The following is a 27,144-nucleotide window of genomic DNA, read 5'->3' as shown; positions in this document are numbered from 1 at the left end:
TGCAACATTATTCTCATCATCTTGGATATTCTCTGTTGTATAACTTGCTAGCAGTGACAGTGGACCATTCAATAACTTTGGATTTGCACCTATGGCTGGAATTAATTGCACTGAATTTGATATTAAAGCCATGCTTGGCATTTGTTATACCCTTCAATTTCTGCTTAGTGACTAGTTTGTTTCATAGAATATTTTGACACAATATTGTTATCTTCTTTATTCTCATGCAAGAGGCAGAGAGTAAAGTTTAGTGCCAAAACTGGAACTCTCGTGCTATATTTTTGGTTTTGTCATTGAACCTGCCTAAAAAGTATTGTGTATGTAGTAGTAAAATTAATGAAGATGAGAGATAGTTTCTCCAATGTGCGTCTTCTCAAATATTTATTGCTTGATGAATTAGTACTTTGAGATAGAAAGTTATATAAAAGTACGTCAAAGCAACAGTTTAATTTGTATTTAGTATTTCTATTTCATCTGTTTTTTAATAAACTCTCATGTAAATAATAGAAACACCCATCAATTAATCTATTAAAGATACAACTTTGGCATAAATTCCAATACAACAGACAAAAGATCAAATTTTGATCAATTTGCAAGCTCAAAGGAAAATAATATTTTAAATGTTTCAATAGATAGTTGAAAAGGTAAAAGAAATTAAAAGCATACTGCAAAATAAAAAATAAAGAGAAAATAAAAAAGAGTTAAACGGGGCAGGGCGGGGCAGGGCTTAATAGGGCGGGGCGGGGCAGGACAAAATTTTGACCAAAAGCTAAATGGGGCAGGGCAGGGCGGGTCAATATTTTAGCGGGTCAAGACTTGACCTGCCCCGCCCTACCCTACCCTGCCCTATTTACATTCCTACCAACTAAGTTAAACGAGCTACTTGAAAATTGAAATGGCCATTTATGTAATTCCGCCTTGTTCAATCTTACGACGAATACACTAAAGAAGGGAATTCAAAAAAGCGAGCGGCTTCAACTCAGCTACTCTTCACAGTTGTACACTCTCTTGAAACAGTTGTACACTCTCAATAAGCGAGCTCCTCATCAGCAATAATGGACGTTCCGAAAGACCAGATGAGCACTCTATTGGATCACGGCTTGTTCTCTTCTGCTCAAATGCTTGTATTTCACTAACTAACCCTTTAGGGTTTTTGAGATTTCACCTTTTCTCATTGTAAATTATTGTAATTTACTGTATAGGTGATCCTGATATTTGGTTTCTTTTGTGATTGAACTTTAGGGATGTTTTCTTGTTTCGTCGTCTTCTGTAAGTATTGAAACAAGTCCACACCTCAAGGCTGAAAATTTGGTTTGTTTACTGTCTCCTTTTTTTAAATAAATAAATTGGAATTTATTTTGTTTATTTACGAATTGATTTATCGATTGTTTGTAATCTGTTATGCAGGTGCTTCTCGGTGATGCTTTGTTTCGAGAGAAAGAGTACAGGAGAGCTATTGTAAGATAATTAAGTTATGTTGGACTGTAGATTGATCCTACATGTACTACAATTAATTATTGATAAAGGGTACAACTTCATTTGTATGGTACTAAGGTTGATCAGATAGTTTTAGTTATTAAACTACTTAGTTCACTATTTTGCCAGCATGCATACAAGCAAGCATTGCACTGCCAAAGAATAATTCCTAAGCAAAATGCAACACCCATTAGAAGTGCACTGTCGGCATCAACCAGGTCATCATCGCCAAATTCTTTCAACATTTCAACAATTAATGAGAATGAGGTATCTTGGCGTATAACTAATTCTTGGAAATGTTGAACTCATAGAAACACTACTGAGGGTCTTTTGTTGGCTTTCCTGTTTCATATCATAATAGGTGAAGTTCAAGATTGCATCATCACATTGTGCACTCAATGAGAATAGAGCAGCTCTTCTCGAGGTCAGTATCTTTATGACTCTTTACTCTTCATTATCTAGAGTGGATATAGTTTTAAAATGTTTGGTGGACACCTATTTGTGATGAAAAGGAATTATGTTTTTTTTCTCCTTAATTTCTTTCACTGATGCTACAGATTTTGTAATAGTCTCTCAGCATAACTGAATATTGACATTTACTTTCACCTATGTGTTTATACATCTAATTTGGAGAAAATTAGTTGCAAGCATTGAGTCTTTGTTCCCCGTTATGTCACAGATGGAAGGAATCCCAAGCAAAGCAAGAAATTTGCAGATGAATCTCATGATGGGAAAACTTTACCGAAGTTCTAGACATACTCGTGCAGCCGTTACATGCTATAAAGAGTGTTTAAGGTCTTTCATGTTTTGATTTTTTAAGACAATATTATTTGCTTATGATAGTGTATACGTATCTTCTTACTTATTTTTACTTCTCTAGATGTTTTTCGTAGTTTCTCCTTCTTCTACCTTTTTATTCTTTGACATTACAAGAAGAGAAAAGAAAACAGTAAACTTTATTTGTTGCTCTTTCTCTTTGTATTTTGCTTTTAGCCTTCTTTTTCCTTCTTTCTTCTGTCCTTGTTCAGTACCCTATCTTTTTATAGATTAAACTGCAGAAGGAGTGAACAATATGAAGTGTCACGGTCATTGGTTGCATTAGTAATACACCTCAGTCTTATCCATCCTACTGTTGTTGCTTTCTGTTATTCACAGGCATTGCCCTTACATCATTGAGGCTATCATAGCTTTGGCGGAGTTGGGTGTGGCAGCTAAGGATATTATTTCATTGTTTCCACAGGTTTGTTTTACCAGATATTCAGTATATATGGCTTTATGTCCTTTATGTAAAAGAGATGTTAGAAAAATACTTTGCTTACAGTAAACCGCGTGATTGTTAAAGGTTTGATGGTAACAAAAGTATTTTCAATAAGAATGCCTACCAATGCATTTCATTTATTGTTTAATTTGTTAATACCTATAGTTGCTCATCTGAAAATTTTACCTCTTATATCAAAATCCAAATATGTAATTGGATCTTATTCATCCCTTTTGTCCCTCCTATATATTTATCTTCAAATTACGAAGATCCACGTGTTGGGTTTGCCCATGCCATTGACAAGGCTTGAAGTTCTGAGAAGAATGTCTCTTCTTCAGTTCTTTGATCATAACTTTCATCTAATGTAGTTGTCATAACATCAATGCTATCTACTCCTAAGTTGAAGAGCCATTGCAGCCAGAGTCATCTACACATCTGAGTTATGCTATTGCATATCATACCTCTGCTGCAGCATATTGTGAAACAATTACTTTTTTGCTTTAGTTGAAATTGAATAGGGGATAATTGGCTGATAACATAGGAACACCGTTTATACTACTTTGGAAGAAAGCAGTTCTCTTAGTTGTTTAAGGAAAAGAACATTTGATCACCTGAGTGTTAAAATATTTTAAGACACGCCTAAGTGTCAACCATTAAAATAACTTTGGTGCTGCGTAAAAAAAAATGTATATGAGGAGCATAGAATGGAAGAATTATCATATTACTACGACAAGAATATACTTACTTTTGTTTTGTCTTGCTTTGGATGGATTGAAGACTTGGACTTGGAGAGCATTACCCCTCTGCTTTTACTTTACCTCCTCTCTTGTTTACTGTCCAAGGAGGAGGAAGATGACTTGTAGCGCTCCATTTTTGTTTCCACACCTCCAATCCCTGTGGCGTGCTCTTGCAAGAGTTAGGGACCCAGGGAGCTAATGATAGATGGTAATATGAAACCGTGTAATTCTTTTAGTATCTTGCTAGAAACTGTCATTCCATGAGTGTAATCAATTAACGTGGACTTTTGGGTAGAACTCATGACATGTTTTGGAGCAATCATAACGCAATATTTTGCTTACTCTTGATATTGCAGACCCCAACTCGAGGTGCAAGATCTACTTTTGATCATTTTGATTCAAGTCGTTGGTTACAGGTGAGTGAGCAATGATGTGATTTAACTTTATTTCACTAAATAGACTGAGCTGTCTCTGTTTATCTGATTATATATTTTTATTTTGTGCTACATTTTGTGTATTACCACAACTTGTTATCGGGTTGTGGAGTTTCGTGATAGAACTTCTTTGTGTCAATATTTTCCCCATACCAATCCCATTGCTAGTTCCTTTCCTGTTGTGCTAATGTGCGTGGAGGGATGCTGGAATCATTTCTCTTTTTTGTTTTCCAAAATACAAAATGAAAGCCAAATCAGACCAAATTGCTTTCTAGTCTACACCCCACTGAAGAATGAGGGAAGTAATGACAACCTTAGGTTTTCATATCTCGTGTTTGCTATGTGGGGTAGGAGCCCATTGCTACTGCAACAACTCTATGTAGGAGAATGACATGGGTAACCGCAAACGCGCTATATCGGAAGATAGTTTGATTCATTGGTAAGGATGCCATCCTAATGTGACTTTGATAACCTAAGGAGACTTACTCATGAGTTGGTAGATCAGGTGTGCCAGACTTGCCATGGTGACAACACATGAAAACTATAAACAATAGGTTTGCTATGTGGTTGAGGAAAATGTGCTTATTGAGTCAAATATGAAATCAAGCATGTACAATGGAAAAGTTACCAATCAATGTGCATCAGAGTTTATAAAAGGAACCAAGAATGTGCCCAAGATGTCTGTTCCTTCCATATCTCTACTTATTGGATAGATGTAGATGAAACACTATACAAAATTTAGATAGAGACAAAAGACCTTTACATCTTCCACAAAATTTCCTTTTTCTGATAAAGGAGAAATCTTCTAGGGTCAGTTGGCTCAAGGTTCGAAACTCGATGGATAATGGGCTTGTCCCTCCATCCTTCTCCACTTAAATATCAAGCTTTTATCTGCGGCAATATTTGAACGCGTGACGTGTGGCCTTATTCATGCATCGTTGTTTGCACTTCTACTCCTCTGCATTCGAGAGTAAACCCTGCGTTGACACAAACCAGGCAAACTGAAAATTAAAACTTGAAAACAAATATCTAATAAAAGCTTAACTTAGTCACGTAGCTAATTTCTAAGTCCCCGGCAACGGCGCCAAAAACTTGTTGCGACCAAACACACTCACGCAAGTATACGCGGTCGTCAAGTAATAAAGTGACTAAAAGTCGGATGTCGAACCCACGAGGACTTATGATTAACTATTAACTAAATTAGACTATCCCAATTATCTAAACAAGAATTAAATCTAAAAATATTTTATTCTAAACTAATTAAATAAGAAAAATATAAATAATAAACTTTGAACAGAGAAAGAGCAGATTTTAATGATATCAATGTAATGAAAACGATCTAGGGTTATGGGCTATCTAATAATCCTATTGTATTCTTCAATTGAATTGACCGACTAATTTATCTAGCTTATTGGTTGACAAGGTTAATATTGCTCATAAGAATCTGTCGAGTTCTTACTCGCCTATTCAAGCTAACCTAACGCCTATATGTCTATGGAGTTAGAATCAACAAGAACGCATTTATAATTCCTGTAAATCAACCAAGCAAGGCAATTAGGTATATGTCTATCCTAACCACGAATCCGTTCCCCGATGCCCGAGTTCAAGAACTTGCCCTACTCAATCCTATATGCAATATAGAATTCCCACTTTCGAGTTCAATTCTAGATTCGTAGATAATATTCAATTGGTGATCAAGCAATTAAATAATTAAGTGCAAGATTGAATAAATAAACTAATATGATAAATCAAGTAGTCAAAATCAATATCCGAATAACAATAGTCATGAAAGAACCACAACCCTAGAACGTGAAGTTTAGCTCCACATAGACATGGTAGCCAAACAACAAATCATATAAAGAAACATAAAAATTACTAAGTTTGGTGGGAGAAAGATGAAACTTGATGAATTCCGGCCTCCACAGCTTTTTCGTGGCTTTTTCCCCCTTCCCAATATGTTAGATGACCTAAAAAAGGCGTTTTTGGCTTATATATTGCGTACCAAAGTCGTGGGCCAAAGTTCTCCTATTTCTAATCCAAATCAGCTTCAGGGATTGATGCTAGGGTGGATGCGTCGCATCCACCTCGTCCTCCACTTCTCAGCTTCGCATGCTACGGTGGATGCTTCGCATCCACTTCGTCCTCCACTTCTCAGCTTCGGATGCTACGGTGGATGCTTCGCATCCACCTCGTCCTCCATTTCAATTTTTGCCTGCGAAGGTGGATGCGACGCATCCACCTTGTCCTCTATTTCTCAGCTTTGCATGCGAGGGTGGACGCGACGCATCCAGCCTTCTCTTCTACTTCCCAGTTTCGCACGCGATGGCGAACGCTATGGCCCAACTTCACTGCTAAGGTTGCATGCAGGATGATGTTTTCCTAGGTTGGATGCGACGCATCCAACCCTTCTTCCTCTGGCTAAACCACCTTTTCTTCATATTTTGCACTCCAAACACCTTAAATCGTCACACATAACTTAATTAGTCATAAAACCAATAACTAACACCATGTTGGGAGTTTTAAAGATTAAATAACATCAAGAAGTGGTTAAAACATGGGTAAAGTAACATCAACACATATCGAAATATGCCAAACATCACTACCCCACACTTAAACCTTTGTTCGTCCTCGAACAAACCATCACTATAGTAAACAAAATAAAATTAAGCTCTTATCATTCAAAGCACACTACATCTATGACCATGGTTATTTGCTACAATTAGGCTCTAGACTATGCATCAACACACTTCCCTTTTCTTATGCCCTTCTTTAAACATATTCGAACAAAGACAACATGCTCACAACAATCCTAACCTCAAAAACCGACTCAATGTCACAATGCACTCATGGCTTGAACAACCAACATCATAGAGAAGTCTAATAACGTTACCTATCCCTCGTGAAACCATGTGCCCTCACAACAAAAGCAAAGAGAGTAGAATCAATCCACACATTCGAATCTCATGCTCACAAAGAAAATCGCTCACTCTCACAAAAGAAGTCGCATGCATGCAGTTGGTACCATAGGCTTGCCCTTAATGTAAATCTCTACTAATGTAAGCTCGCTCGATCTAAAATCAATTAGGACTTTTTCATGGTTGTAATGTGGGCTAAGGGACGGGTAGGATATATTTAAGGAATAGTGATTCACCCTCCTAAGCACTTTAACACATCATCAAATAACTTAAGCGCAAATTCTTCAACACCACTTCAATTTCACAAATAATATCACCCCAACAATATTTCCTCTTTCTTTAAGCACTACTTTAATTCATACCCACTAGCAAGAACAAGACAACAATTTATTCATTTATATTTTTCTTTCTTTCAATTTCCGCTAGTGGTGTATTATTTTACAAAATAAGTGCACCCTTCTTTCTTTCATTGGTTCCACTCAAAAGTCACCCCACACTTAGTCCCTTCTTACTTCTTTTAGCGCTCATCTAACAATTAAAGTGCTTTAAGAGGTAAAAGGATCAAAACAATGTCAATTAAGAATAAAAAGGGTATAGGCTTGTAATGTGGGTACCAAATAAAAGGTCTACAGGCTCAAAAGGTTTAACTAGGGATAGATTCTATTTGTGATAAGCAATAAGCTCAAAAAGATCAAAGAAAGCCTAAAATCATTTTTCAAACCGAGCATCACCTAAAATTTCGCTTCAACTCACATACCGGGCAAGTTCTAGACACAAGTACACTACATGGACTACACAAAAACCTCACCACATATGGCACATGACTCACTAAGGACGATCACATTCCGACTCTCAAGCAATGCAAGTATTCACGGAGCCACGAGATATTAAGTATTAAGCGCAAAGTGAACACAAGTCAAGAAAATGAGAAATAGGCGCCACAAAACATGCTATCCGTTTTAACAAGGCATCATCAATAATTTCAGAGTGAGAAGGGAAGATATTACATATGTAAAAGCCTAAATATGCCATTATCAACCAAGTCAAGGTCACCTAGGTTCATCATTCTTCCTCCTTTTATTCCCTACATTCCTACTCTACTCTAAAAAGAAAATAAAATTACCCGGTTCAAACTACATCCCATGGAAAAGAACCGAGGTACAAAGAAAAAACACAGGGGATTATTACTACCTAAAGAAAGCTAAAAGACATATTTTGAATTTTTGTTTAGACTTTAATCCCTCAAGAAAACTGTCTAGGAGATCAATCGTCGGGAAAAGTCCAATTTTTCTACTTTTTTTTTTTTTTTTTTTTTTTTTTTTTCCACAAAAGCTACTACACTTAAGGATGAGTACTATAACTAAGCTAAAATAGCACAGAAACTCATCCAAACGATCTCCTCACCCCACACTTAAAATTTTGCAATGTCCTCAATGCACATTATAAATAATAAGAGGGTAAACGAGACTCCCTGGTAGGCCAAAGGCCGAAGCAATAGCGGCTCACGAGGTACTCAGACTTCCCCCAGGCATCGTCCTTTGTGTGGGCACCCCACACTTAGTCCTCACCATCTAGCTCGCTTTTGCACTCTTCTAATGGCTTTGCTTCCTATGCTCATAATCCTACAAAACAAAAATAAATACTACAAAATAATAAAAATAAAATAAAATAAAAAGTAAACAAAAATAAAAGAAAGCAGTAACGCTGGGTTGCCTCCCAACAAGCGCCTGATTTAACGTAGCGGCACGACGTGAACCACTTTTTGCCTCCACCTCGAACTTATGAATTGAGCCCCTAACATGGCATCCAGTTTGCGGCTATGCTCCAGTGGTGGGGCTACAATGATAACCAGGCCAAGTAATAAATTTTTCACTCTACACTTCTCGGCCTTTAGATGAGGAATGTATTTTTTGCTTTTTGGCATGACAAATTCAAAAATATAGGCATCATGTTCCTCTTCCATTGACTCCTCCAAAGGCTTAGATGACTCGATTTCCATGTCATCATCCAAATACAATGTCGAAAAATGTTTAGAATGAGGACCAACACGCCCCAACTTTAGAATTGTATTACTATTTATATCCTCATATGTGCACACATTAGAGTCTTCAAATATAACATTATCTGCTACCTCGCATGGCTCTAGTGTACTTTTCTCAACATGGGCATCATCAACAGAAATATGCTCGAATGATTGGCTCTCCACTTTTAGCTCCTCAATTTGGCGTATAAGCTCCTTTTCAGCTTCTGACAACTCATTACTATTTTGTTGGGCGATAGACGCAACAACCTTTGCATTTAATTTATCTTGCAAGTCGTGAATAGTAGTGACAAATTTATAGATCCCTTGTCCCAGTTTAGATCTTCCCTCTATAAAGTGTCTCATCCCATCAGTAAGTTCCTCATGTTGAGCTTCATATATTTCTAACTTTTCAGCCTGTTCTGCCAGCCAAGTTTGGCTCAAAATCTCCTCTTTTTCAAAAATTTTCTCTTGCTGGTACTCGCTCTCTTCATTCAATTCTTCCATATTGGCCTTCATTCTTGTGATTGCTGCCCTCATTCTTTTCATATCTTTTTTGAGTTCATCCTGTTGCTCTGCTACTTGCCTCAGAATATCCCTAATATATGCATCAGGCTCCATATCCTGCACTTCATTGCCCCTATCAAACTCAGAAATATCATTAGAAAGATCATAATAAGGGCTCAGAGAAGGATGAACAAAATTAGGACAACCATCCCAATGGCCATCTTGACCACCACACATATTACAAATATTCCACTCAAAGGATTGAGATTGTGCGCACAACTCGCTCCTGGGAACATTCTGACAATTTTTCCACCAGTGGGGTCCTCCACAATATGGACAAGGATCATCAAAATAAGAATAACCATCATTCGAACAATTTTTATTCCAAGATGCCATGCTAAAATAAATAAAAAATACTAACTAAAATAAAATAATAAAAAAAACATGAATAGATAAAAAAATGTCTAATCTAGAAAAATAGCAAATTTCTAAGTCCCCGGCAACGGCGCCAAAAACTTGTTGCGACCAAACACACTCACGCAAGTATACGCGGTCGTCAAGTAATAAAGTGACTAAAAGTCGGATGTCGAACCCACGAGGACTTATGATTAACTATTAACTAAATTAGACTATCCCAATTATCTAAACAAGAATTAAATCTAAAAATATTTTATTCTAAACTAATTAAATAAGAAAAATATAAATAATAAACTTTGAACAGAGAAAGAGCAGATTTTAATGATATCAATGTAATGAAAACGATCTAGGGTTATGGGCTATCTAATAATCCTATTGTATTCTTCAATTGAATTGACCGACTAATTTATCTAGCTTATTGGTTGACAGGGTTAATATTGCTCATAAGAATCTGTCGAGTTCTTACTCGCCTATTCAAGCTAACCTAACGCCTATATGTCTATGGAGTTAGAATCAACAAGAACACATTTATAATTCCTGTAAATCAACCAAGCAAGGCAATTAGGTATATGTCTATCCTAACCACGAATCCGTTCCCCGATGCCCGAGTTCAAGAACTTGCCCTACTCAATCCTATATGCAATATAGAATTCCCACTTTCGAGTTCAATTCTAGATTCGTAGATAATATTCAATTGGTGATCAAGCAATTAAATAATTAAGTGCAAGATTGAATAAATAAACTAATATGATAAATCAAGTAGTCAAAATCAATATCCGAATAACAATAGTCATGAAAGAACCACAACCCTAGAACGTGAAGTTTAGCTCCACATAGACATGGTAGCCAAACAACAAATCATATAAAGAAACATAAAAATTACTAAGTTTGGTGGGAGAAAGATGAAACTTGATGAATTCCGGCCTCCACAGCTTTTTCGTGGCTTTTTCCCCCTTCCCAATATGTTAGATGACCTAAAAGAGGCGTTTTTGGCTTATATATTGCGTACAAAAGTCGTGGGCCAAAGTTCTCCTATTTCTAATCCAAATCAGCTTCAGGGATTGATGCTAGGGTGGATGCGTCGCATCCACCTCGTCCTCCACTTCTCAGCTTCGGATGCTACGGTGGATGCTTCGCATCCACCTCGTCCTCCACTTCTCAGCTTCGGATGCTACGGTGGATGCTTCGCATCCACCTCGTCCTCCATTTCAATTTTTGCCTGCGAAGGTGGATGCGACGCATCCACCTTGTCCTCTATTTCTCAGCTTTGCATGCGAGGGTGGACGCGACGCATCCAGCCTTCTCTTCTACTTCCCAGTTTCGCACGCGATGGCGAACGCTATGGCCCAACTTCACTGCTAAGGTTGCATGCAGGATGATGTTTTCCTAGGTTGGATGCGACGCATCCAACCCTTCTTCCTCTGGCTAAACCACCTTTTCTTCATATTTTGCACTCCAAACACCTTAAATCGTCACACATAACTTAATTAATCATAAAACCAATAATTAAACCATGTTGGGAATTTTATAGATCAAATAACATCAAGAAGTGGTTAAAACATGGGTAAAGTAACATCAACACATATCGAAATATGCCAAACATCATCTACACACAAAAATTATAATAGCTGATAAGGTGGCTCTTTTACACCAAGTGATGCATGGAAATTTGACATTAAAGAATTAAGCGACTTCAATTTGAAAGTTTAAGGAAAATAACCATATTTCAATTAGGGGAGGTACAAGGCCTTATGATAAGGGATGGTCAGGGAAAGGAGTGAAATGTGGAAAGTGGTAAATCTAAGATTCTTTATTTGATTGGATTTGGTTTCCCAACTTGTGCCATTTTAATTACCAACCTTTTGGTTCAAACACCTTGTGGTTTTGCAATTATCTTTTAGTATTTAAACTTGTCAACTATAAGTGCCAACTCGCATGCACCTAAATTGGTATAATTATTTAAGATCTCGTCGGATGGTTATCTGCCAATGTTCACTTTATTCCGGTCTTTTAAGCATATAATTTTCATCTATAATATGTCTAATGTTCATATTATTCTTTTCCTCCTGTGCAGCGTTATGTTGAAGCCCAATGTTGCATTGCTTCAAATGATTATAAAGGTGACAATCTTTTCCTAATTTAAAATGTGCCGGTTTGACTATTTTAGCTTATATTTGCAGTATTACTTTGACCTTTGATACAATACTTCTGAATACTGAAGATACCACAATAATTTGTCAAACCATCACTCTATCCACTTTTATTAAAGGTACAAGATAAAGCCCCAAATCATTGTGCGACCAGCGGAGCAATTTTCCTCTACTCTTCAATACTTCTAAAATATTCTGCTGTAAGAGAAACAGTATGGTATTCATAGCATGTTGAAGAAAGTTCAAAATATTAAAACAGTTACAAATGAGAAAATTTCTGTTCTTATTTTAATAGGGAGAGAATGTTAAGGTTAGGTGTTAATTTGTAAAACCAAATGTATATAATTAAGTTTCGCTAGATTCATTCAAATTAGTTGGATTGTTGCATCGCTTTCATGCTTAAATTTCAAAATAAAATCTGAAAAGATACTAAATGTGATCGTGTAGAAATTATATTGTGGAAAACCTGAAGCTATACTACAATGGGGAATTGTTACAGTGAAATAACTGACCAAACAATTTATTGGTTTTGTCAGCTTGCACTCCTTGGTCTTTGTTACTTTAATGTTATACGTCCTTGTAACTCGTTGACTCTATCTACTTATTTATACATGTTTATGTTCTAACTGTATTAACTCTAACTAATAATTAGTAATATTGCCTTATACCTTGTATGACACGTACCATCTACTTTTGACCAAACTTAGCAAATATTCTCAGTATATTTAAGCATTTTAACATTTGCCCTCTAAAGAAAGTTATTCCTAAAACTTGATTGATTTTGCTATTAAAATAAATAAAAATGTTACGAAGCTAATCTTATTAATTAAAATATTAAGAATTAATAAGATAATAAGGTATCAAATTTGTGGGAGTAATCTAAAAATTGCTGATGGCAGCTAACTGAATTTATGATTTTCAAATTAATAAGATACATGCTATGCTAAGAAAAGAAATTGATCAAACTAAAGACTAAACGCTAAAATTGTAGATGACCTGATCATTAATTGTTCAGTATTTAAAAATTATCCTTCCCCTTCTCTTTTGTTACTAAAGTTGGTTTGATTTTTCAGAAAACTATGGGGAAAACTGATATTTTTGAGATATATGAAGATTAATGTTATGGCGGTTATAAAAAATGTAAGAGCAGGAGTCTTGCTAATCTTCACACCTGAATAGTCTAACTTCCCCTCCTGCTCAGTGACTCACTGTAAATGATTAGCAAATGAAAACAGCTTCATTGGGTCCTCTGTCCCCTAAATTTTGTATATCTGCTGTTACTTTTCTTTTTCTAATAGCACAAAAAGAAACACATAACACATATACCACTTGTATACTGGGAGATTTCCCACAACAATAATACCGTGTTATCTTATCAAAAAAGTTTGTTTGTCTTTGAACGGGGAAACAGGGAAAAAGTGCTATCAAAATGTCCTTTAAAAAGCCAAAAATTCGTTTCTACATGATGTTAATTTTTGTTTGATTGTTCTTATTCTGCAGGTGGCCTGGAAATTTTTGCAGAGCTTCTGCGACGATTTCCTTGTAACATACATATACTACTTGAAATGGCTAAGGTTAGGGAAGAATGACTATATGGAAAATCATTATTGTAAATATGCATCAAATAGTACGATGCTCCTTTTATTTATATTTCCTTTTTACCATGTGTTTGGCAGTAGGACAAATGGACAACACAATGGTCATGATTAACATGTCAGAGGCTCATGGTTGTATCATTTGAAATATAACAGGGTTACGTGAAAGTAGTTGTTCCTTTTCTTTCTTGTGGATCAAATATTCTCTATACTGGTTATCTCCTTTACTGGTGTCAGATTCATGTAGACAGGTGGATATAGTGAAGTATCACATACCTAGCATTATCTTTCCATGTTTTAGATTTGTCTGGTCTAATCATTTACACATTTGCCCTGCTTTCAAGGGAATTCCTTGATGGTAATGAGTGTTCTAAATTACCCAGAAAAAATCCGGCATGAAAATTTTATATTTTTCTTCACATTCCAACTTTTGGACTGTAGAGAACTACTCTTCGTATTTGTTTCTTTTCATGGATGGTCGAATGCTCGTTTACGGAATAATCCGAATAAATTTCTTAGGATGAAGATAGTTTTTATCCTAAACACTTAAAGGACACAGAGTCTTAGCTTTTTCTCTGGCAACTTTGTTCTGAAAATAAGCAAAATGTTATCCTTATCTCTGTCTCATATTCACATTTCTGAAGGTTGAAGCCATCATTGGAAAAACTGAAGAAGCTATAACGGATTTTGAGAAGGTAAAGTGAGTGCTACATCTTGATGTGATATTTTATCATTTCTAAATGTGTACTACATATAACATTGTATGGTCTCTACAGGTTCGATCCATTGATCCGTATGTTATTACTTATATGGACGAGTATGCTATGCTCTTAAAGCAGAAATCTGATTATTCGAAGTTGAATAAATTAGTACATGATCTACTAAACATAGACCCGACCAGGCCTGAGGTTTTTGTGGCCTTGTCTGTCTTATGGGAAAGGAAAGACGAGAGAGGGGCTTTATCTTATGCTGAGAAGGTTAGTTTTGTTTAGTTTTAGTTTTTGAGATTGTTGTTGACGAAGCAAGCATAAACTAGTGATAATGTTGCTTTTTTGCAACCAGAGCATCCGCATTGATGAGAGGCATATACCAGGTTATATAATGAAGGTGCGCTTAGATTTATTCTTGTGTGTAATGGAATACTTTTCAGTGCCACATAGTTAGATTGTTCTTTGTTTTGGCCAACATCTAGGGAAATTTATTCTTCTCGATGAATCGACCTGAAGCTGCTGTGGTTGCCTTTAGAGGAGCTCAAGAGTTGAGACCTGATCTTCGTTCTTATCAAGGTTAGTTTCAAAGGAGGGTGAAGTTTGATTGTATAGGTTGCTAGCATTCTGCTTCTTTGAATGACGCCTTTGTGTTATTCCATTCCTTTTCTTAATGAGTTTCTCTCAAATACATAGGTTTAGTACGCTCTTATTTAGCAATTTCAAAGATCAAGGAGGCACTGCATGCTGCAAGGGAGGCAATGAAGGCCATGCCACAGTCAGCAAAAGCTCTAAAATTGGTGGGTGACGTACATGCTAGTAATACTAGTGGGAGGGAAAAGGTATAATTGAGATGTCCTTCTTTCTTACCTTTTGATTTTTGAATTGAGTTCAGAGAGTTAGGTGGTTTATTTGATATTCCATATTAGCTTTTTGTAAGAGAATCATAAAGGTTTTGGTGAAATTTAAAACTAACAGAGGTAGTACAGGATTCCTACTTGCATATTATTGGTTGCAAAATTTTAAAGATGTATTTATATACTGGTTCTTTCAAATTGAATGTTTTATATGATTTGACAAGATTGTTAAGGTGAGAGCTGGGAACATGCTTTTCTGATACACCTGAATTATTAAAGTATCTAGTTTAAATTTCAAAAAAATATTTAAGTAACTAGTTTACGTACATCCTGTTGCACATGGCTGTAATGGAGAATGAAAAATAAATATTTTCTTATAATTTTTTTAAAAAATCTTTGATTACAGAAACGTAAAAAAAAAAAAAAAAAAAAACTTTCAGCCAACTTCTAATTTGTATTTTTCAAAAATCTGCGAGGTTCATGTTTGTATAGATGATTGGGTGGCTTTGTAGATAACCATATCTTTGTGTAGGTTCTCTACTTTTGGTATACCTCTTGTATATGGGTTTTTTCCCCCACAATATTAATAAAATATTACCTTACAGAAAGAAACATAACAATATAGGTGTATATCTGCGTAGCACTTTATTTCTTTTTCCTTTTTCTTGAAATTTTAAGTACCAACTCTTGTTACAGGCGAAAAAGTTCTATGAATCTGCACTAAGGCTGGAACCTGGTTATCTTGGAGCAGCGCTAGCCTTGGCAGAACTGCATGTCATTGAAGGTCGAACTGTAGATGCTGTTACTCTCCTTGAGCGATATCTCAAGGATTGGGCTGATGACTCATTGCATGTTAAGCTTGCCCAAGTATTTGCTGCTACAAATATGCCGCAAGATGCCTTGTCACACTACCAGGCAGCACTGAGGTAGTCCTACTTTTCCTTGAATTCTCTTGCAATCTTTTTCTGCTCGATTTTAAGGCATTAGATGTGTTAGATAATTAATCTCACATCAGCCCTTTAACTTATCTGTGCTTTAAATTCTAGAAGGTAAAAGAAATGAGAAGCAGTTTGCATAAAAGTGACATAATTCTAATTACTAAAAACAATTTTTTGCTCTGCCTGTCAGGATAAATCCCCAAAATGAAGCTGCAAAGAAAGGGTTGGAGCGCCTGGAGAAGCAGCTCAAGGTTTTGTTTCCTGTTCAACGTGAAATCATTTCCTTTATATGCTTGTCTTAAATCCGAACATATGGCCCCCAGCTTTGGTCTAGGGGTAAGAGTGCATCCTGTGTCGTGTGGGTTAGGGCACTTCACAAGTTCGAACCCACGAAAGCCTAGTATTTAAGTGGAGAAGAATTTCTAACCATGCCACTTCTCGGTTATCGAAAAGAATCTTATGAGATAATATGTTTTCTGCTAAACTTTGCTAGTAATTCTCCATCCATCATGGGACACCCAAATTCATTTTTTGTTTGCTTGATGTCATGCATATATTAGACAGTTTTTTTTGGTTCCACTGTTTGCTTAAATGAACCTATCCATCTTCCGTAGGGAGTAGATCCTGATGCTCCTGAAGAAGATGAAGAGAATGATGTCGAGGATGCTGATGCAGACCAGGAAGAGGCTGAGCTTTTATGATGAAGAACGGAAACATATTTTAAGCTCCTCTTCTCTTGTTCTGCTGCATCTTTAGGAGAAGTGGTTCAGTCAGCAGAAATCCACTTCACGAGGAGCAGATTCTTTGTGGCCTTTCCAAGAGTTTAATAAGGAAGGTACTACCATTGTCGTGTTCTACACTACAAATTCAAGACTACATAGGCTCTCTTCCTTTCATCATATCATGGCTGCCCATATGTTGTAATCTATTGTAGTCCTTTTGTCCTATCCTCAATGTAAATTAATTTACCCTATGGAAGGTTGTACCGAGAATTTTGTAGAACTCCAAAGATTTTCAACAAATTATTTGATGAAAAACTCCGCCTACGTGACCTTTCAAAGCATATTTACTTCCAACATCAAATAAATGAGAAAGGTTGTACTAGGTTAATAGCCGACGAAAAATAGTCTAGTTATGATGTTTCTTCGGAATACCAAAGTGGATCCGGAAACTAATTTGGGATTGGGAATTGATGGATATATCCACTTGATATAAAACGTTGCTGCAGTTCACCAAAAAGGTTAAAAGTAAACATTGAGAGAGTGCTTTTTTCAACACAATGGAGAGTCCAGACCACAAAATAGTGATGATATTGCGAATGGATGACTCAACCAACCACATGGCAACGTCCTGGACTTGTAAAACTAATTGGTGATTTACTTCCGTTGGTCTGCAAGACCATGAAATGGCTAACAATTTCGAGAAAATAAGCTTTTAATTATTGGTTTAAAGTTTTAGCTACTTATCACTCCATTAGAACGAAAACCACTTAGTCATTTCCCAGTTAGTGAGAACGCTAGTCCTTTACTTAAAACAGAGTCTTTTTGACATATTTGTTCAAGAACTTGATACGCAATATTACAGGATTTGCAGTAAACGTACAACATTGTGATTTGAAGATAGTCTAACAAAATCTATAGTTTATCGGGTGAACTATGTCGTAGGCATATGGCAGTCTGGGAAGTTGGTGTTTAGTTCTTCCAAGAACGAGCCAATATTGATAATTAACAATTGAAGTCTAAAATATATGTACATAATCCTATCAGAACTAATATACAAACTATCATGGTATATTCTAAACGTGGAATGGTTTCCGAGGCGTTGGAGATCGATTCTCCAGTGACTGCAATCTTTGTTTTAAATGAAAAACTTCAACCTGCAGAAGGAAAGGATATTCCCTGATTAATTACAATGTCAAGGTTTGTAAGGCAACCTCTTGGAGTAAGACGAACTGAACTGCCAAGAAAGCAACATCAAGCAAAAAAACAATTGGATCTCTCCGGTATCTGCTTACGATGTAATTGTGATAAGTCACATGATTAGAAGAAAGCTAATAAATTTCCAAGTTGTCATCTAAAATGGTCATGTGGCCAAAGTATGCAGAGAGCAATTATACATATGGAAAAAACCAATTGCATAGTTTGAGTGGTAAATCTCAATTAAAGCAGTTGTATCCTAAAGGTGTAAAGTTGATCTTCACCAGGTCCTTCCGCATCCCCTTCCCCTTATCCAATCATCCCCCCACCCCCAAAAAAAGAACTAAATGATAAATAATGTTAATTTGCTTATGCTTCCTCTATCGTCTAGTCTTAGGTTTGTGATCATACCTGCAACTGGAAAGCTCTTGCTCTTTCTCCAGCAAGGACTCCCCTTGTTGTATGCAGTTCCTGCGTCCGTATGTGTAGACATTAAACTTAGTAAGAGTGGGCTGAAAAGTTTGGCTCAGACAGGCTAGGAATGGATAAACCAATAAAACCGCTTTCTATACCTTCTGTGTATCATCCAGAACTGCCTTGAGGAAAGCCACATCATGCTCAAGCCTGACATTATCGGAGTGGACAATGTTGGATAAGCTATTAGCCTCTTCCTGAGCCAATTCAACACTAGCTAGCTTTTCTTTAAGCAACTCCACCTCCTTTACAGTGTCACCCATCCTTTTTTCCACGTCCTGTTTACTCTTCAGAGCAGAAGATAAATTTTTCTCTGCTGCTTCACGGTTAGCCAATGCAGCTGCCAGCTGTCCTTCTAGAATTTCGTTCTTTCTCATTAGGGCAGAAAGTTTTGCTTCATACTGCTGACAAGCACCCGATGAAGCTGTTAATCCAGCTTTATAATCACTTTCTTGGAAGACAAAATCATCAGTGTCTTGAAAAAAGTTTCCACTTGCTTGTCTGTAATGATTAGGCAAATGTCCAGATTCAGTAATAGTAGACATCTCCTCTGTAACAATTTTTCCTCCACTGCTGCTTGTTTTGATTCCTATGTCAAGTTGTTTAGCTCCTTGTTCCTTCGATTGAAGATGAATGAAGCATCAGTTTGAATGAAAAACACGACGTCAAGTAAACTTCAGAACATCACTTGATTTAAAAATACAAATCTCTCATTGTCATATCGTATAGCCCACTTAATTTAAAAAATTACTGGCAGCAAAATCTCCTGAATTAAAAACATCCCGCAAGTGAAATTTCAATGTTCAACAGATAACATATTGCCATCAAGAGAGAGCTACGATATTCAGGGACTTCGGACCAAATTGACCAAAAAGTTCAAATTCTTTCCTATCTAATTCAACCACCAAATCATCTCAATCCTAACCAGTACCCTATTTCATAGCCCTGCCCATAGAAAATCCAAATAAAGAACACTTCGTTGGATAGGTCATATATACCCATCGATATACTCAGGGCCATGAGATTGTGAAGAGTGAAATACCAGAATAGTTGCTTTAGTTTACCTGTGAAGGACTTTCATCACCTGAAGTCTTAGGTCTCTTTGCACCGGCGTCTTCATCATTGGAAAATTGCTTGCGAAGTGAGACATTACCAGACACAGAACTAGGATCAACGAGTAAAGACTCTGACAATGATTTTCTGCCAGAGCCATGATGCTCAACCGCAGAGGCTAAATTCTGTCTCGCTATAGAATCCACATGAGAGGTAGAAGTACCATTAATTGGCTGAGAAGCAGGCCCAGTAGTTGCCAAACGATTCCCAGATAGCAAGTTCCCAGCAGCTTTTCTTAAACTTGATCTGCGACCCATTGACAATTCATTTCTTTCCATAATGAGTACCTCAACCTGTAAAAGAATGATTAGATGAGGCAAAGCAAATACTTTGTATATGAGAAATTTGATTCTACGAATATAATTATGTCAACGCTAGCTAAAAGATTATTATAATGCAAAAGTTCTGGTTTCCATGTCACCTCATTTGATGGATCTTTCTTGAAACCACCAAAAGCCACAAGAAAATCCCTTTCCTTATGCTGCACAAGGACGAGGCTGAATCCCTGGCATTCATACAAATGTTAAAAATATACTTACACTTACCATCATGCAGCACAACCTAGAGCAAGAGCATATAATTTTGTTAAAGTACAGGTTCGACCACCTGATCGTAGGTGCACTGTTTAATATAGCACACGATGAAGTCCTTAACAACCCTTTTGCTTTAGAAAAGTTTTACATAAACAATAAAAATTGCCCTTCGGTCAAAATATTTAACTTACATTTGAAAGCAAACCATTTGTTTTTGATAATAATTTAACAAAAACCAACCAAAATATTCTCCTAATTTTTTTGAAACACTAACCCAAAGTCCAAACACCTATTTCCAAAACTTAGACAAAAACAGAATTGGGATTGTAGTTAGTCAGAGGCGGCTACATACTGAAGGTTTGATAATAATTTAACAAAAACCAACCAAAATATTCTCCTAATTTTTTTTGAAACACTAACCCAAAGTCCAAACACATATTTCCAAAACTTAGACAAAAACAGAATTGGGATTGTAGTTAGTCAGAGGCGGCTACATACTGAAGGCAGCGGGTGGGGGGGTACCCACAGCCGTCAACTCGAGGTGTATATATAGTTGAAAAGTTAAGGAAAATACAGATTTATACTTGATCCGAACCCATTGTAAAAGAAAAGTAATGAATGCAGTGATTTTCACACATTTTGATCTATCCATGAGTCCAGTGGTTGCAGCTCCAGACTGCACCACTTACGTGCAGGTTCCAATCCCTCTAAAGGCCCTTTCTTCTTCTGTCTTATCCTGCCCCACTCTTCTATCTTCTCTTGCCCATAGCCTATGGACTACTCGCAAAAAACTAGGAACTTGAGTGCTATAAAAATGGTACTTCCTTTTCTATGAATACAAGAAAACAACCTTTTTGATGAAAAAATACAAGAAAATATGTAAGTTAGCTAGTTACATATTCATTGATATTTGATACAAATTCTAATGATTGTACTTTCACATGCAATGACAAAGCATGGCAAGATCTCTTTGCTAAGGTTCGCAACATATCAAAATACTTGAGAATTTAAAAATCATTATGAGTTGATTGACGTGAAAAATCCAAACATAGCAGCAGAGGGCAAGAACATACTGTGAGACTGTGAGTTGACTGACATAAAAGTTCATAAGCATAATGTCAAAAGGCAGAAGCATGTATTAAGATTGTGAGACACTGAAAACTGAAATGGACCTTGTTAGTTGTAATAGAAGATGCTGGTGAAGCAACAGCAACAGACCATTCAAGTTTTAGAACATCAAATATTAGAGTCTCAGCATGTCCTGAAGGAACGAAGTATAGTTAGTAACAAGAATGGAAACAAAGGCAAGAAGGAGAAACATAAATTGAAAAATTCAGAAAGCTTAAGTAGAAAATAGTAAATGCATTTCTTTATTGAGAGTATATCCTAGAATCAAAAGGTGATGAAGCAGAAAGCTGCAGTTATTAGCTATTAAGACATACTTCTTTTCCTGCTACCACCCCCAGCAATATACCATTTAGTTCCACAGAGCACTCCACAAGAACCAGCTCTAGGTGAAGGATGGAATCCCCGTATTTTAATTCTTGACCATGCCATCTGAGGTGAAAATGAAAATCTAGCATTAGAATGTTGCATACAAAAGCAATATGCATTCATTCAGGGAAAGAACAGCTGAAGATTTTATTCCACAAACCGTCTCAAAATCAAGTGTGTACAGGTCATTTAACGTCCTAGACTTTGATGATCCACCAAAAATCAGGAGCAATTTATCATCATAGAGGGCAGCCACATGGTTTGATCTTGGTGATGGACCTGTTCCCCTGCATGCATGCGCTAGTAATCAAGAAATAGACCTGATAATGCCACCATTTTGTAGAGTTAATGGCCCAAGGAACAGGAACATTAGTAATGATATGAATGATATATCCTTTAGCAACTCACGTGCAATGAAGTGGCAGCCATGTCAAGGATTTAAGATCAAACATGTGTAGATCATTTAGCTTCCTCCTCTTTGCATCTTCACCCCCAAATAAAATCAAAACTGAGCTTGCTCTAAGAACACTATGACCACTACGCGCAACCTGTCCATTGAATTGATCAGTTAAAAAAAAAAATAGAGAAGTTGCATTGCAGGTATCCACAACAAACTGAAGTGAAATCTTTACCATTTTCCTACCATTTCCTTTTATCTTTAAGAGTAAGACAATTACCTCATGTAAAGGAGAAAGATTATAGAAGTCTACTTCACCGAACTTAGCGAGACGTGGTGCAGAAATAACTATTACACTTTCTATTTGATAATGGATACACCAGAGTCTGCTTTAATCGTGTTAGGTATTAAGCTGAGCTGAGCTATCAGTGCTATGATGTGAATATCACAAAGTAGAAAAGGATTTGCACAATCAGATTGCACAAGAGGACATGAAACTTTACCGGAACATCTCCTTTAGCTTCCAGAAGTGACCAGCATTCAGTTTCAGTGTCAAATGCCCAGACTACAAAAGACAATTTCGAAAGAAGTATATTGTGAAAATCACAGTTGGAATAAATAGAAACACCGTAAAATTATAAGAAAATGAACCTGAGACTTTGTCACTTGCAGGGTCAGTTTTCCCTCCAACCATAAGAATCTTTTTCCCCCATTGAACCTGGGAAATAACAGATAAAGTTTCTGATGAATAGTACTCCAACACGACATCCGTAGCATCATAAAAGGATACATCAATGAGATTAACAATAATATTGCATTATAACATCAGAACAGCAAACATCAGCCCTACCATAAAAGTAAAACATGTATTCAAGTACTCATATCAAATATCGTTGTGATCAGACATTTCAGACTATATTCATGTAGATGTTTTCCAAACACCCAATACACTCCCTCTTCCATTTTGTTTGCCCTGCTAGCTATCTTAAGCTATTTAAAAAATGATTTCTTTCCTAAAATGTAAAATCTACAATTTACACACCCTCTGCATCATCCGATTATAACAATTATTCCTTTTAGAAAGTGGTAGTGGGGCCAGCTTAGGCTAACCTGAACTAATCTGTCAGGCAGCCTACCACAGCCCACAAACACATGTACTGGATAAACCTACTCATCAAAGCTGGAGCAGATGAACTCATACTGCGTGTCGTAGTTGGATTCAAACCTGGGATTCCCAAGTTTGTTATTCCTATACCTCAACCACTCAAGATATCCTTTTGCAGACCATTTTCCATCTATTATTTTGACGTCTTCCTACCCAAACTCAGATATACCACATATCCAAACTTTCTTCTGTTAATCTCCGTGACAACCATATCAACTAAAATACGATAGAGGAAATATCACACAGGCAACATTTTAGAAAAGTGAACTTCAGTTATTTTACCTTTTGTCGAATTAATAGATAAATAACATTTTTACATAGGAAGCTTTTTAAATTGCTTTAACTAGGTATTATCTAGGTCAATGTGTGTTTCCTTTCACAGGTTCTCAAAACCTACAAACTCTTGCTTGAAAGAGACATATCACCGAGACATGGTGCATCTCTATATCCATTACAGTTTCTTGACAAGTAAAATCCAAAAAGGAAGCAACAGAATAGACTAGAAGAGTTGGAGTAAAGGTTACCAAAGCATGGCCCTTGCACGCTGGGATCTTTAGGGGAAGACTAGTGGGCGAGAGGTAGAGCTTTGATGAAGCTGTTGTCCAGGAAAAGCTATCAAAATTTAGCACCTGAAAAGAAAATGAATGCAAGCCACTGGTATCAAGTATGCCACCTAAGAAGCAAGTTGCACGATACTAATGACTGAGACTTGACTGAATTACAATCTAATTATTTCCCCTTTTTCAAGGATCAACACAGCTGCTGAACTTTTTTCTTGCGACTTAAATGGTCAGTGAGAAAAAAGAAGAAAAAAGAAAGGTTTCCATGATATTGAAAATCTCTCCACGAAACCAAGACAAAGATGCTTCTTCTTACTATCGGGCACAAACATTTAAGTCATATCTCTGTCTATTTACGTGTTTTATTCTACACATCTCTTCCTGGTATGTGTGTTTCCTTCAAAATCTAACTTCTAAATTCAACGTATCTTCTTGTTTCCTTCAAAATCTAACTTCTAAATTCAAGGTATCTTCTTGTTTCCTTCAAAATCTAACTTCTAAATTAAACGTATCTTCTTTAATATTGTAATTTCTTACTTATCAACCAATAAATGTTTGATGTTGATCTTTAGTGAAAGTTAGCCTTTGAACTCCATAGTGAAATCGAACATTTTCTCGTTTGAATCGCGAGAAAAGATCAATATTTCTGTTTAAATTTCTAGGCAGGATTTATCAAACTTGAGATAAGGAAACTAACAGGAACAACCACCATTTTACCTGAACATCTTCTAACAATCGGCTACCACTTTCTCCACCCACAACCACCATCTTGTTCCCAACAACAGCTGCTGCATGCTGCTCAGTAAAAGAAAGATGTTTAAGTTCTAAAGCATCGCAATTTTAATAACATGCGATATCTATGAAAGATAGTCGGTTACATTGAAGCGAGGTGTAGGTTTTTCTCCAGCTATAGAAAGAAGCATCCAATTTTCTGAGCCACCTGAAGCACAGTTGTTAAACTCAGGTGCACCTGATGAGCATTGGCAGCTCTTTTCTTCAGAATCATTATTACTGTGAGGAACAGCTTCACCCTGTCATTCATAAAGAGCTTCAACTTCATGCTTCTCTTATGCAACAGAAGGAAAAGTTACAATAGAGGTCTTACACTGGAATTGCTAAAACGTTTAGGGTGCCTCATTGGACTTCTAGTTCCTTGAGGTGAGCTCAACCTAAGTAAAACAGTGACGAGCTCAGACAGATATAACTAGGATATGGTTCAGAAGGCATAGGATTCTGTAACATTCTTTGCTATATTGAGGATATTCATATCCTTAAGAAGTCAGTAAGAAAAGAGATTCACGTGAGTGAGAGATGAAAAAGCCTCGAGTATCAATAGAAGGATTTTGGCAATTTAGGTACACAAGGACTTCATATCACTGTTATAAGGTATACAACATGTCAAAATTGTACTAGAGATTGCAATGGCATCTTACACATGAAAATCTGAAATGGAAGTGCAATTTGTTCAGAGGATTTATTTTAGACAACCCAAAATAGTTTGGGATTGATGCGTATGTCAAATGAATAACAGACTCAGTACCTGATCTTTTACCAATGCAGTTCATAGTTTTCCAAGAAGGATCAAAGCTACATCTCCTAGAAAAAGCTCATGGCCTACTTAATTAACCCATTGAAACTTAAAATAGTGTAGGTATGCTAAACATCTCCAAACTCCCTATTTTTGAGGAGAAAATCCTCATCTCTTTTGCCATTACAACTGATTCTAAACAAGGAGAAGTGTATAGCCTAGTTCATTGTGAAAATACCTTAAACAGCAACCCGTTAAATTATTACTTAGTTCTAGAAACCAAATAAAACTAACCTTAACACGTTGATAATTTCTTAAACTAAGCGTCATACACATGCTGTATGTATATTTTCACCTTATCTTGGTGTGATTAAATAAAGACTCTTGACTTCTAAAAAAACAAAAATTCTTTTGAAATTAAAATATGCATAATCTCCGGAGTATATAACCATAAAAGCAATGTTTGCATAATCTCTGGAGTATATAACCATAAAAGCAATCCTAAACACTAAAAAACAATCTTTCAAGGAAAACTAAGCACACCAGTACACACACAAATAGTGCACAAAAATACACACATTTTAGGTACACATATGGTTTCTAGGCATTAATAAGCATTCCATTACCTCCCGAGCTTCATTCGCCGTTTCGAGAACCCAAACATTTTGTTAAGCAACTAACACCACTTCAAATCACCCAAACCTTCAAAAAACACAAAACATAGCTACATTTTCATAAAAAAGAAAGTTCATTTATTGAAGCATTTAAGAAAAATATCAACATTATAACTGCACATTATACAGAAATCGAAAACTCATCTCCGAAGAAAAAAGGAAGAAAATTAGGTTTAAATATCTCCAAAAGTATAGATTAAACTTATGATTTTGTTCCTCTGCAAATGTATATGTACACATACCTGAATGAGTATCTATAAGTAGGCGTATAGATACAGAAATGTGTATGTCTATACTTCGATGATGATTTTACAGTGAGGGAGAAGTGAGCTGAAAGCTACTGTGGAGTAGTGCGTGTGTTAGCATAGCAATTTCTCCTCACAAATGTATAGGTACACTCTTGTATCTATAGGTCAATGTATAGACACAGAAATGGTGTATGTATAGGTTGCAGTTGAAATGTGCGTATTTTACAAATATACAACATTTGTATCTAAAGGCAAAATGTGTATGTATAGGTTGGTAATGATTTTACTGTGAGGTGAAAATGACACGAGGAGAACAGAAGTGGCGCATTTTAGCATTTCGTTCGTTTGTGTAATTTGTCAGTACGTGAACCATTGCCGTGTGGATGCTAAGATGCACTGTGGGTGTTGGTGATAGAGTCAGTGGACCGTTGAGTTTTGGGTAAGAGCGAGTCGATGAGCATTTATTGCGAGAGAAAGAAGTGGGTCCTATGGGACCCACTTTTGTTTCTTGGAACTTGTGGATAAGCAAAGATTCGAATCCTTCCCAACTTTACACTTGTCTCAGATTGTTTTAGTTGGGCTGGATATGGGGTTCACCAGTGGCCCAGCCCAGAATTTTACGTTGGTCACTATTCTGAATTAGTTCCCATATTAGAATGGGCTTTTAAAAAAAATATGATGGGGTTTTAACACATTTATCCGTTCCGACTAAAGTATTTACAGCCGTTATATATATATATATGTCGACTATTTTTTAAGCGGACGGCTATTTAAGTTAATTTCCGATGGACGACCATCTTCTGTAGTTTGGGCTTACTTCATGGACAACGTTTATCTCGTTATTTACCAAAAGCAATTTTTATTTCCAGAATAAAGGGAAAGATTGTACGTTGCCGTATGGACAACATTAGAGTTGAAATGAAGAGAAAATCATTGCAAAAATTGAGAATCGATATTTGGATATTGTAGTTTTTTCGGGGAAAAAAAAAAGAAATGGTGAAAGACGAAGATTTTATGAGTAGAGGTTGAAG

At 36.4% G+C, this 27,144-nt stretch overlaps 2 protein-coding genes across 2 annotated transcripts; one reads left to right on the top strand and one right to left on the bottom strand.

Annotated features, from left to right (window-relative positions):
- The first annotated feature begins 913 nt into the window (after nt 1-913).
- Nucleotides 914-17,048, top strand: LOC104119326 (anaphase-promoting complex subunit 7). Its single transcript, XM_070186104.1, has 18 exons — nt 914-1,124; nt 1,243-1,311; nt 1,408-1,458; nt 1,606-1,743; nt 1,838-1,900; nt 2,156-2,271; nt 2,632-2,716; nt 3,828-3,887; nt 11,839-11,884; nt 13,415-13,488; nt 14,154-14,204; nt 14,286-14,486; nt 14,572-14,616; nt 14,702-14,795; nt 14,913-15,058; nt 15,770-15,999; nt 16,202-16,262; nt 16,626-17,048. Exons 1-18 carry the CDS (start codon nt 1,056-1,058, stop codon nt 16,710-16,712), a joined length of 1,686 nt encoding a protein of 561 aa, XP_070042205.1. The 5' UTR covers nt 914-1,055; the 3' UTR covers nt 16,713-17,048.
- Nucleotides 17,049-17,534: 486 nt separating this feature from the next.
- Nucleotides 17,535-26,511, bottom strand: LOC104119305 (acyl-CoA-binding domain-containing protein 6). Its single transcript, XM_070186103.1, has 17 exons — nt 26,108-26,511; nt 25,818-25,893; nt 24,769-24,832; nt 24,542-24,694; nt 24,381-24,458; nt 23,628-23,732; nt 22,590-22,656; nt 22,442-22,503; nt 21,950-22,089; nt 21,702-21,828; nt 21,490-21,604; nt 21,220-21,308; nt 19,936-20,019; nt 19,466-19,807; nt 18,500-19,018; nt 18,339-18,398; nt 17,535-17,887 (listed from the first exon to the last, which is right to left on the bottom strand). The coding sequence occupies exons 2-17, from the start codon at nt 25,853-25,855 to the stop codon at nt 17,807-17,809; spliced, it is 2,124 nt and encodes a 707-aa protein (XP_070042204.1). The 5' UTR covers nt 25,856-25,893; nt 26,108-26,511; the 3' UTR covers nt 17,535-17,806.
- Between the last annotated feature and the right edge of the window lie 633 nt (nt 26,512-27,144).

This window comes from Nicotiana tomentosiformis, chromosome 9 (assembly GCF_000390325.3).
Source record: "Nicotiana tomentosiformis chromosome 9, ASM39032v3, whole genome shotgun sequence".
Classification (NCBI taxonomy): domain Eukaryota; kingdom Viridiplantae; phylum Streptophyta; class Magnoliopsida; order Solanales; family Solanaceae; genus Nicotiana; species Nicotiana tomentosiformis.
The sequence above is the reverse complement of the archived record's forward strand: the minus strand, read 5'-3'. Positions and strand labels throughout refer to the sequence as shown.